Source organism: Epinephelus moara, chromosome 21 (genome assembly GCF_006386435.1).
Source record: "Epinephelus moara isolate mb chromosome 21, YSFRI_EMoa_1.0, whole genome shotgun sequence".
Lineage (NCBI taxonomy): Eukaryota > Metazoa > Chordata > Actinopteri > Perciformes > Serranidae > Epinephelus > Epinephelus moara.
Genome location: NC_065526.1, coordinates 20,012,835 through 20,024,592, shown reverse-complemented (window position 1 = coordinate 20,024,592; position 11,758 = coordinate 20,012,835). Strand labels below are relative to the sequence as shown.

Sequence of the window (11,758 nt, the reverse complement as noted above, 5' to 3'; positions counted from 1 at the left end):
AGGAGGTGCACATTAATAATCCTCCAGGACTGTAACATGCTCATGTTTAACCCAAACAATGTGTCATACGACTGCAGTTGGTTCGGATCACCTCTTCAAGAAGGTCTCAGCCCGGTTGTTTTGATAAGCAACTGAGTTCAATTGAACCAAACCAAACAGGGCAGGTGTGAAGCACCCGTCGACTGTGTTCACATTACAAGCAAATGTGGTCCAAATCCGATTTGTTGCTCTGATGTGACACAGATCTGATCTTTTTAGAGTAGTGTGGACACAAAAATCCGATATTTTTCCAATCAGACCTGAGCCACTTTCATATGTGTTCTTAAATCTGATACATATCTGATCACTGGCCATGCCATGGCTGTGAGAATGCTCATATTGGAACTCATGTGGGTTTTTTCCACCTCATACTTCACTGTGCAGAAGCTGATCACTCACCATACAGTGTCGGAGCGGGCCGTTGAAACCATTGAAGCCATAAAGCCGCTGCAATAGGCTGCCCTATTCACCAGGCGATAGAGCTCGACTCCCAGACGCTTTCTGACAGGGACAGCTTGCCTACATGCCATGACAGCATTGTAGTGATGGGTTCTTCCTCGGCCAATGCTACATCCTTCCACCAAGTTCCATGAAAATTGGGCCAGCAGTTTTTCTGTAATCCTGCTGACATGCAAACAAACCAAACCGAAAAGATATCATCCTTGTCGGAGGGAATAAATCAAATATCTCAACAGAAATTGTGATAATCAGGTAAATCAAGTATTAAATAAGTAAATTAACTCACAGGACGCACACATCATGGCTGAGGTCAACAGGAGGGAATAAAAGGAGAAAAGCAGCATACAGCCTCTCATTAGGTGGAAGTGAATACACCTGAGGGGGGGGCGGTTCCTTTCCAGACACGAGTGTTTGTGTTACGCTCCCTGCCTCAGGTGTGGTCATGTGATCTCTTTGCTGGGGACCTTTGACACTTAAATTAAAACTTTATTCTTATGACATTATGACCCTGTTCTTAAAACCTATAGTTAGGTACATAAATTAATTTGCTAGGCTTAGACTGGAAGTTGTAGAGAGTCCACAGCATCCCTTCAACATGAATGATCAATTATTTAACTAACTTTGTGGTTGTGCGTGTCACAGAGGTCCTGTCTCCACCCCAGAACATCAATGCATCAGTTAAAGATGGAGACCTGTTGGTGACATGGGATCTGCCCCACAGTCGAGCAAACTCTAACCCCTCGTGCTTTGAATACCAGCTGGACATGGGTGACCAGGTACGGTATGTCTGTGTGTATGGATACAGATGTTGATTATTCCAGATCACATATACCATTTAGTGCGTTATTTGGTGCACGTAAACAAGACGAAGTTTCCCTGCTTCCCTTCACTGCTTCCCTACAGCAGGGCCAGTCTTTTTCTCACTGTTATAATCATTAAAAAGCAAAAGCAGCATGTGTACTGTTATAATCATTAAAAAGCAAAAGCAGCATGTGTATTCATTCAGTAGGCTATATCTTCAGTAGCTAGCTAGCTAACCCTACAGTGAAAACTGTCTGATTTTGGATTTGGAACAGGGAAGAAACGTATATCTTTTTCCAACCTCTCCAGGTAACGAGTTTCATTAATACATGACGTGCCCCAGGCACAACATTTAGCTCCAAATCCACAAAACCAGCCTGAAAATGAAGGAAATCTGAAACGATTGCATTAGAGTCAATGGAGCACAACTGTGTTGTTGTCAGACTCTGGTCTGCGTCCAGGGGCGGGACTTAGCGAGGGGTCAATTCTGTCTACAGTCTCCCAGGAAATGAAGGCTCAATTTACGGCACAAAAGAACTGTGTTTCTGTGGTAGTTATCAGCAGCTATCCCCAGTTACCAGAGAGTATCAGTGTCAGTTCTTTGCAGTCACTTTCCCCATGAGTAAAAAAGGTGGATGGTGAAACAACCAAAGTAACTAAAAGGAAACAAGAAGGAAGGAGAATTGTTGCAAGGCTCTGAGGATACCACAAAGTGATCCGGTTGTCTTTGCAACAGCAGCGCCAACAATCATACCAATTAGAAACGCAATAGCTGGGAAAAAGTTGAAAACTTGTTTGTTTCCACATTAAGGCAATAACAATAAACATTAAAACTAAATAAGATTGACCTACTCAGTGTTTTCTGCCGAATCTTTATCATTTTAATACAGGAAAGACCCAGAAATGTGACCGAACAGCTGTCTTATACAGAGCCCAATGCAAATCCTACCTGCACCTACAGTGTGAGGATGAGGGCGAGAAAGAAAAGCGACTGCCAAGAAGCTACTCAATGGAGTGACTGGAGTCACGCCGTCAGTAAGTGCTGTTTGTTAAAGTTGTCTCTGATAGTGGTCTAACTAAAGGCCGATGACTTTTTATTTTCTCCATCCATCGGTCGACGTCTTTAAGTCTGAGTGCACTGTGTTATATATTTAGTATAACTTATATGTGTGTGTCTGATTTCAGCGGTAGAACAGTCGATATACAAACTCAACACTGTGGTGATCATCTTAATATCACTTGGAATACCCATGATCCTCCTGGCTGTGCTGCTGCTGGTGCGCTATCAGAGGTATTGTGACTAAAAGGGATTCATACTTGTGCCGCAGACCCTACACTGTAGCCTACAGACGTGGCCTATGCTGTTGTGAGCATTTAAACTTGTGTGGTGGTGTGTCTGTGTCACTCTGCAGTTACACCTCCAAAACACTTGTCGGTGGCAGTGTTTCTGTGAAATGTCGAAAAGTTTAGTCAATTCAGAACACACATTAAACATGGCTTAATAGCGATAATTTCAAACACAAGTACACAAACCAGCTTCAGTATAACTCGCAGCATTCAGAGACAAAGCACTTGTCTTTATCTGGACACATTTCCCCCACCAATACAACATGCTAATGTTTTTAGTACAAGCCTATGGCATTTTACATCGTATAAATTAGCCTAGCAGCTAGCAGACTTTTCCTCTATCCATATGAAGCCAGGGACAACAGCAACATTTAACAAAGGTAACGTTACAAAATTCGGCTCAATTACAACTCACAAGGTTCACTGACAAAACAACTGTCTTATACTAAACACGTTTTACAAACAAGTATAAGATGCTAACGTTATTAGCACAAGGCATTTTACATTGTATAAATTAGCCTAGTGATGAGCAGAGATTTCCTCTGCTCATATGGAGCCAGAATAAATCACACACAAGACTTATAATGCTACTTTTGTGGGGTTTTTATTGACGTTACAATATATTGTTTCTTATCAGTGTAATTTAAGTAAACAAAAGCTTTGTTTCCACTGAGGGAAATGGTTTCAGCTTACAAAAATAGACAGGAGGTCTGCAACGCTGAGCCTGTAATTACATTTCTGGGGAGGTGCACGTTAGGCTACGGTGTGGGTTCTACATCAACGCAGAGCCTCACACATGCACACATCTTCTCACAGCCTTCTTACCTCTCTTCACACCTGATTTTTTTGTATCTGCCTAATTGAGGTGTTTCTAATCTGGTAACAAACTCTGTTCTCTGTTCAAATGTGAAAGGGCGACAGACGGCAAAAATGACCCTGAAGTCACCAGAGGCAGTTAGATTAAGTGAAAAAACAGAACAGAAAGGAGAAGTGAGAAGTGTGAAAAGGCTGAAAAGCCACCGCAAAACATCCACGCTAAACTTCCTTCAGCCTCAAACAGAAACCCCCGTTTGAGTTCCAAAAATAGCCAAACAGGGGAAAAACACAACATAAAGAAAATGCAAAACGAGATAACGGAAGGATGCACTTCTTCTTTCTGTGGCAATTTCACTTTGACAGACAAAATATTTATCAAAATCACTTAACCGATGCAAATGGCATGAGGATGAGTTTAAAATGTGTACTGACATTTGTGCTTAGAGGAACAGTTCATCCAAAAATAAGACCATTTGTATATCTATTACTGTGTCACTGTAGGCTGTATATAAATATGGATGACGTGTCTCATAGGGGTGGGCGATATGGCCCTAAAATAACATCACAATATTTAAGCAATAACAATATTCATGACGATATAAGAAATAAGTTAAACAAAATGTATTAATTTAATAACAGAGAATTGCAACAGAATAAGTGATATAGTTTTACAATTTGCCTTCAAATATTCAGTAAAAACTAAAATGATCCCTCATTTCTTTAGTTAAAAGTGTATTTTACATACATTTTACATGCATTTAACAGTAACTCAGAGTGAGATTCAGATTCTGTATACATATTAATAGTTGAACAAAATAAAATCTACCACAAATTACACATTTAAACAGCATCCATATGCAAAAAATGTTCCCTGGGATCTATATATATAAATCAACAGGTGATTCCCTTCTTTTAGTAAAATCCTAAATGATTGAGTTGTTTTTTTTCCCACCTGGACCGCGAGCGTCACGTAGGTTTACATTACCAAAGGTTTATGACAAAATCACTTGACGACACAGACTCCTGTGTACGTACTGCGCACGGCGAGAGAGGAGAGGGAGAACGAGGCTGAAGTTGGTACCTTATTCACAGCCTCTTATTGGAATTTTCCAGTTAACCTTAAAAGTGTCATTACACCTGTAGATGGCGGTATTCAGTCGTTTTCCAACTAATTCATGAACTGATGACGCTGAAGTTAGCTTCCGATTCGCCAGCTTCCAATTTCACCGTTTTTATTTTATACCTAGACCTCATTAGACCAGGTCCAGATAAAAAAAACCCCCACTGTACCTAGACTTGTGAAAATGCAATAAAGACACATTTCGCCATTTTTTCAGCATACAGACCACAATAGACTGGGTCCAGATCAAAAACACCTGTAACCAAGACTTCTCAAATCTGGCCTAGATTATCCTACAGAGGCTAAACGTTCATTCAGACACAGTTTCTGATTTGTGAAACCTTTATTCTATTTGGCACTGGACCTGGTCTAATGAGGTCTAGGTATAAAACAAAAACGGTGAAATATCCCCTTTAACATTTTCATGAATAAAATAAATGTTTCACAAATACAATAGTGGGTGTCAGGCAAAGTTAATGTCTTACCTAAAATGTCTAAAATGTTTTCACATCAAGAAGTGTCACAAAAAACAGACAATCAGTGGACAAACAGTCGCACTGCACATTAAGTTAATTTCCCCTTAACCTTCCCCTTAAGTGCCGAATTGGAAGCTAGTTGGAAAACAACTGAATACCGCCATCTACAGGCGTAATGACACTTTTAAGGTGGACTGGAAAATTCCAATAAGAGGCTGTGAATAAGGTACCAACTTCAGCCTCGTAGAGGGAGAGACGCTGTGCTGCTGCCAGAGGAGCCGCTGAATGAGTTCCCTCTGAGCAGTAAGACACTAAAAGAGTCTGAGAAGTCCGGGGCTGTTCATAAAACATTCAGGACGCCACAGTTTATTCCACACTACTGAAGCTGCTCCTCTTTCTGGAACCACCACGGAGTCTGTAATAGTTTCACTTTCAGCAATGCTTGTTGTTGCCGTGGGTAACAAGTCAAAATATCGTGAGTATTACAACATGAATTTTTCATTTGATATTAAAAATGATGCTGTTATTATCGTGAACGAGATGAAATGGCACACCCCTAGTCTCTACTGACCTCCCCTGTACAAAAATTAAGCCAAAATATCCTGCATACGTCGGCTGCCACCAGTTCTCACCCATTCACCTGTTAGACCCATCGCAAGCAGAGCATTAATTGCAAGCACACCAATTGGCTCACACAGCTGTCAGTCATGACGCCACAGCCCCTTTTTATAGCATCAAATAACTAATTAAAACCAAACTCATCACACAAATAAACATTTGAACAAACATCAGCATAACAAAAACTACCTGAAACGACAGAAACCATCACTGGGGGGGAAAAATGTATTTTAAGTGTATTTTGAGTTTGCAGTTTGGCCCCTGTCCCATCCTCTAACACGGGGTTTATGATCTATGCTGCTGCCAACCTCCAGGGGGTGATCCAAATACTTTGGCTTCACTTTTGGGGAGCTGTCATGTTGTCCATCTTTATTTTACAGTCCGTAGCCCCTTTTGCACAGAGATGACTCAATAGAGTGCTCCAGGGATGATGTTTTTTTGTAGGCTAAGGCTGAAGTTAGGGTCGCCCCGGTTCCCTCGTCAAAAAGCAGATGGGATTTTTCCATTCCATTTCCAGTCTTTGTTTTTGTTGACAGGCAGTAGTGGCTGGTATGTGATAAAATTTAAGTTTTGAGCCGTGACTCCTTCTATTCTGGCTCCCAATAACACAACAAGATGACATTTAAAGACTAACGAGCCCTAAAAGGGTCTTTAGTCCAAGTCTCACTGGATAAATGAGGCTTGGATTATACTGCACAAGTTATGTGAGAGTTTGTAACTGGAGGCATGTGAGAAAAACAACCCTTTCTTCAAAAACACAAAGGTAACATGCAGTGACTAACTGACACACAAGTGGTCATTTTGTGGGTGAAGTATTTTTTGTGTGTGTTTCAGGGTGTCTGAGGTTCTGTTTCCACCGATTCCTCGCCCCCCACCAAAGTACAAATGTTTCCTGGAAAAAAATGACACATTCAGTGTAAGTACACACTCATACTGCACAAACTGATATCACACTCTTTACCACTCACCCAACCACAAACACGTGTACAAAGGGTGCCAATGTTTTGTCTTTTTTGTGCGTTGTGTTGTCTTCAGGTCTTCCACCCTGCCCCGTCAGCTGAGCCTGAGATCACAGAGGTGAGAGAAGGAGAGGAGCACACAGAGCAAAAATCTGGAAAGTCATTGTAAAAGCAATATAACGTTTAATGCCATGCACAGGTGCTTTGAATGCATGCAAAGTGTGTATAGTTAGAGCTGGGTGATATGGACAAAATTCATATCTCTGTAATTTCAGGCTGAAAGGCGATATATATGGGCTACATGTTCAGTTGCAAGTAGCAAGCTGATCCACGGCTTAAGGCCCCTGTTGGTGTTACTGCATGTGTTTTTCCACAGCAGGGCAGGTAAAAGAAGTTTACCTGTTGGAGGTGAGCTGTTTGCAAAGGTGCAGTAAGAGCCTGTTGTCTGCAGCTCTTCATCAACATCTCACTGTGGCTGATTCTGCTTTTACTTTCCTCGCTGCGGTATTATTACACTCGTCTTAATTGAAGAAAAGCTGCTAATAAAGTTCTACTAATTCAGTGATAAACACATTTAATTTCCTATAAATTCTTCACAAGAAAAGTCCCTTGTTATTTTGCGTTGTAAAAACCTTTATTGTGAAGCAGCAAAATAAGGAAGTGTTGAGTTTTCGAGCAGCAACTTCACATAACTTCTAACACAGCTGGTAGTGAACATGAAACAAAATAAAGCAGATGTCTGAGGTAAAAACAGGACGCAGTAGAGAAACTAAACTCCAAACCACAGAGATTCAGTCAGAAGCTACAAAAGTACTGAGAGACTTAAAAACGTCTTTCTCCCTGGTCTCCTGCAGACAGAGATGAGGAGAGTCTCACAACACACGGCTTGTTTGAGGGGGAGAAGGATGGTTGTCAGGAATTGGCTGTGGTCGGTGAGACTTGACTCAGTGCGGCCATAAGTGACAGTGGAAAAGGCCCACAGTATTGTACGTGTGCTGCTGCGGGAATTTCATTCATCTCACAGACTGATTTAGCGGTGTTGTGCAAATTAAAGTCCGATGTCGCACTGTAGACAAATAACAGACAGATTTAACAGAGGAGCAGCTCTGTGTCTCTCTTAAGCGGGATTTATACCTGTGCAGCAGACCCTACACACGTGGCCTACGTCGTTGTGAGCATTTACACTTGTGTGGTGGTGTGTCTGTGTCTCTCTGCCATAACACTAATTGGAGGTGGAGGTTTCTGTGAAGTGCTGTAAAGTTTAGTTGATTCAAAACACACATTAAACACGGCTTAATAGAGACAATTTCAAACACAAGTACACAAATCACCTTCACCATAACTCACAGCATTCACAGACAAAGCACTTGTCTTTTGCTGAATACATTTTCCCCACAAATACAACATGCTAATGGTTTTAGCACAAGCCTATGGCATTTTACATTGTATAAATTAGCCTAGCGACGGGCGGAGATTTCCTCTGCTCATATGAAGCCAGGATAAATCACACACAGGACTTATAATGCTATTTTAGTGGAGGCTTTTTTGTCTTCACACATTATTGTTTCTTATCAGTGAAATTAAAGTAAATAAAAGCTTTGTTTCCACTGAGGGAAATGGTTTCAGCTTACAAAAATAAACAGGAGGTCTGCATTGCCGCTACATGTAGTTACATTTCTGGGGAGGTGCGTGTCAGGCTACACTATAGGCTCTACGTCGACGCAGGGCCTACGCTGTAGGTACGGCATCATTCAACACAGAAGAATAATTTCACCTTAGTTTAACTGGAGAACTTGTGAGTGAGTGGGCCGGAGCTGTGTGGAGCGTGAGGTGCACTCTGGTATGCGTTATATATCACAACTTGACCCTATATTGATATAAACAGTGTTATCTAAATCTATATCTTGCTTGAAAATATATTGATATATTGTACATAGTCGTCATATCACCCAGCCCCATGTGTAGGTGTGTATATGTGTGGACATTGTGGTTTTATGTCGCTCATGTCTTTTATAGCCTTACTGCTGCTTCACGTTTTACAACACTTTAAATACATTTTTAGACATGTAAAAGTATACCAACATGACTGCAAAACATGCTAAGGATATTATAAAAAAAGGCAGATTTTGCTCTGCATAGTCATTGACTTGTGAATTGTTTTGTATTTGACTGAAACAAAGGGTTCAGTTGATGAGTTTGCTCTGCCTGAACTCGCTGGCCCTGAAATGTAGATCGTGTGCTTCTACAAAATGTGTACACCTTTTTGGGTGTGAAATAAAGTTGAGTGATGCACTATATTTTCACGTGTTTATTTAAAGTCATTTCATTTATTCAACATTTATGTACACAGGGTGGTCCAGTGAGAACACTCTTTACGGGAGCCTAAACAGGACAATAACAGATTAAAAACAGACACAAAAAACCCCCACGAAAAGCCAATAATACTCAGACCAGCCCGTCTGGCACCAACAACCATGCCACGTTCAAAGTCACCTAAATCCCCTTTCTTCCCCATTCTGATGCTGGGTTCGAACTTAAGCAGGGTGTCTTGACCATGTCTACATGAGCAGTGGATCAGTAGGAGCTTGTTGTAAGACCCAAAAATGTAGGTCGGATATCACAGTGAATGAGAAGAACCTTCTGTTGCAAAAATGAATACGTAAAGTCACATGGAGAAAAATGAGTGTGCCCACTGTTTCACATCTACCTTTACTGCATAGCTACATTTCCTGTATCGTTACACTCGTTGGCTTCAGATTAGACAAAATAAGTGCAGACAAACCAGGCAGATCACGATCACTGTACCTGAGTGTGACTTCCCCATGAAGGCATAAAACTTTTCTGTCTGTTTGTAGAAAAAAAAAAAAACATTTTAAAGTATGTAAAAATGTCTTTCTTTTGCAGCACAAAAAAAATCATAATGCACACAGATGACCTGGCCACTAGTTTGAAACCCATTTTAGTACTGACAGGCAAACACAGCCTCCCCCGCACGCACAGACGGACCACACATGGTCTGTTGAAATAAAACTACAGCAACAGAGATAGTGTGTGATAGCATGTATTTCTACAACAACAACAACAACAAAAAAGTTTCCACACTCACTTGGACAACAATTTGTAAAAACATTTCAGTGAGCTTCATATAATGCCCTGGGGACGGAAAGGGCACCAGTTTGGCGGTATGTGGCCCACATGGGGAAATACGTAACCTACTTGACACTGACATGGTTTGCACAAACTACAGTGGCCTCTTTTTCATATTGTTGTCAAGTAACCTGATTCTAAAGCCACATAAACACTGATTAAAAAAATAAATATAAAACGTCTGACAGACAGAACACAGATTCTTGATGTGCTGCATGTTTCTGCCATCTTGTTTGTCCACCTGATAAATGGAGTCAGCCGGTGTGCCGGGCTAAAGGCATGGCCTCAATAGACAGAGCGGCCGCTTCTACATGTTTCCATGTAGACAAACTCTGTGGAGGACACCATTGAAAATGTGTTAGAGGTGACTGAGTATGTCTTTGATGTACGTCTCTGTGTGTGTTTGTCTATCTGCGTGAGTGTGTGGACCAGATATAACTGTAGTGTAACATAACGTGTGTGTGTGTGTGTGTGTGTGTGTGTCATACCTTGTCCCAAGCTGGGGTACTGTAGCTGTGTTTTGTCCAGAGGGTCTGTGAGGGGGGTTATACTGACATCAGAGGCTGTACCCCTTCTGTAGCTCTCTATCAGTGTTTCCAAGGTCTGAAACCTCTGAAGTCTGACTCCTGAATCCTGCTTATCTCACACACACACACACACACACACACACACACACACACACACACACACACAAACCGTTAATAACATCCTGGTGGGAGTGTACATGTGCATGCAGACATTCACCCACCTGAAGACACCAGCCGTCAGTGGAGTGCACGAGCCTGTAGGTGTGCACAAACGGTGCTCGTCTGCAAAACACAAAGTATAGTTACGGTATTTCAGTGGTTTGCTGTGAATGTGTAAAATCTGAAACAGCACAAATACACGTACATGTTGCAATGTGATGATTAAACAGTGTGTACTATTGTTAAAGGGACAGTTCAACCCAAAATAATAAAAAAATTGAACATTTTTCCTCTGAGCTGTAGTGCTGTTTATTTATCATTGCTTTAGTTTAAGTTGCCACGTGTTGGAGATATCAGCCGTAGAGATGTCTGCCTTCTCTCCAATATAATGGAACTAGACGGCACTCAGCTTGTGGTGCTCAAAGTGCCAAAAAATACATTTGAAAAACTCAACAACAACGTCTCTTTCCAGAAATCATGACCTGGTTATTCAAGATAATCCACAGACCTTGTTGTGAGCAGTTTCATGTAGGAACTATTTTCTTTCTACTGAACTATATCCGCCAATGGTATCACTGTGCAGAAGGAAGCGTGCATCTACTCATGGGGAAGAGGCTTGTGACAGTGTGAGATGTAAACATTAATGGTGTCCATTTCGGTTGAGCTGTAACATTAGCTAGCTCGGTGATGCTATGTGAGCTAGCAGTATTGATAGATGAATATTGACAATACTGAAACTGTGTGTCAATAAGATACCTCACAAATTAAAAATTAATTAATTAATTTCATTTAATTAAGGACGTTCGTTCAAACCAAAAATAAGTTTGAAGTGCAAAAATAGAGAAAATGCGCAATAGGTGGCTTAAGCGGGATTTAAACTTGTGCCTACACCGTTGTGAGCATTTATACTTGTGCGGTGGTGTGTCTGTGTCACTCTGCAGTTACACCTCCTAAACACTAGTTGGAGGCGGAGATTTCTGTGAAGTGCTGTAAAGTTTAGTTGATTCAAAACACGCATTAAACACGCATGAAGTTATGGGGTGCCGTTTGTAAAGTGTCTCACGCTGAAAATAACATCAACATTTTGCCACATTTAGCTTCAAACAATGTTTAAAAAAGTATTGTGAATTTTTTAACGTCACCTTTTACCACATTTACAGCAATATTTGTAACTTAGAAATATATTAAATAGTTAAATCTAAATATTAAATGTGGCACCTAAATGTTAAATGTTAAATCTAAATATTAAATCTAAATCTAAATGCTAAATATAAATATAAATATAAATGT

The 11,758-nt window shown here is 40.8% G+C and overlaps 2 protein-coding genes across 4 annotated transcripts in view; one reads left to right on the top strand and one right to left on the bottom strand.

Annotated features, from left to right (window-relative positions):
• LOC126382699 (granulocyte-macrophage colony-stimulating factor receptor subunit alpha-like) overlaps positions 1 to 8,932 on the top strand; it is a 16,255-nt gene extending 7,323 nt beyond the window's left edge. Inside the window, exons 7-11 of the mRNA XM_050032734.1 lie at positions 1,141 to 1,274; positions 2,190 to 2,334; positions 2,485 to 2,590; positions 6,511 to 6,592; positions 6,712 to 8,932. Coding sequence (XP_049888691.1) covers positions 1,141 to 1,274; positions 2,190 to 2,334; positions 2,485 to 2,590; positions 6,511 to 6,592; positions 6,712 to 6,804 — 560 coding nt within the window. The 3' untranslated portion in view covers positions 6,805 to 8,932. The remainder of the gene's footprint in view (positions 1 to 1,140; positions 1,275 to 2,189; positions 2,335 to 2,484; positions 2,591 to 6,510; positions 6,593 to 6,711) is intronic.
• LOC126382703 (SH2 domain-containing protein 1A-like) overlaps positions 8,929 to 11,758 on the bottom strand; it is a 10,956-nt gene continuing 8,126 nt past the window's right edge. For 2 of the 3 annotated variants that reach the window (XM_050032742.1, XM_050032740.1), the window contains 3 exons: positions 10,531 to 10,591; positions 10,271 to 10,418; positions 8,929 to 10,114 (listed from right to left, as the gene is read on the bottom strand). In XM_050032742.1, the coding sequence (XP_049888699.1) occupies positions 10,068 to 10,114; positions 10,271 to 10,418; positions 10,531 to 10,591 (256 nt within the window). In that variant the 3' untranslated portion in view covers positions 8,929 to 10,067. The remainder of the gene's footprint in view (positions 10,115 to 10,270; positions 10,419 to 10,530; positions 10,592 to 11,758) is intronic. The other variant, XM_050032741.1, reaches the window with a different exon arrangement.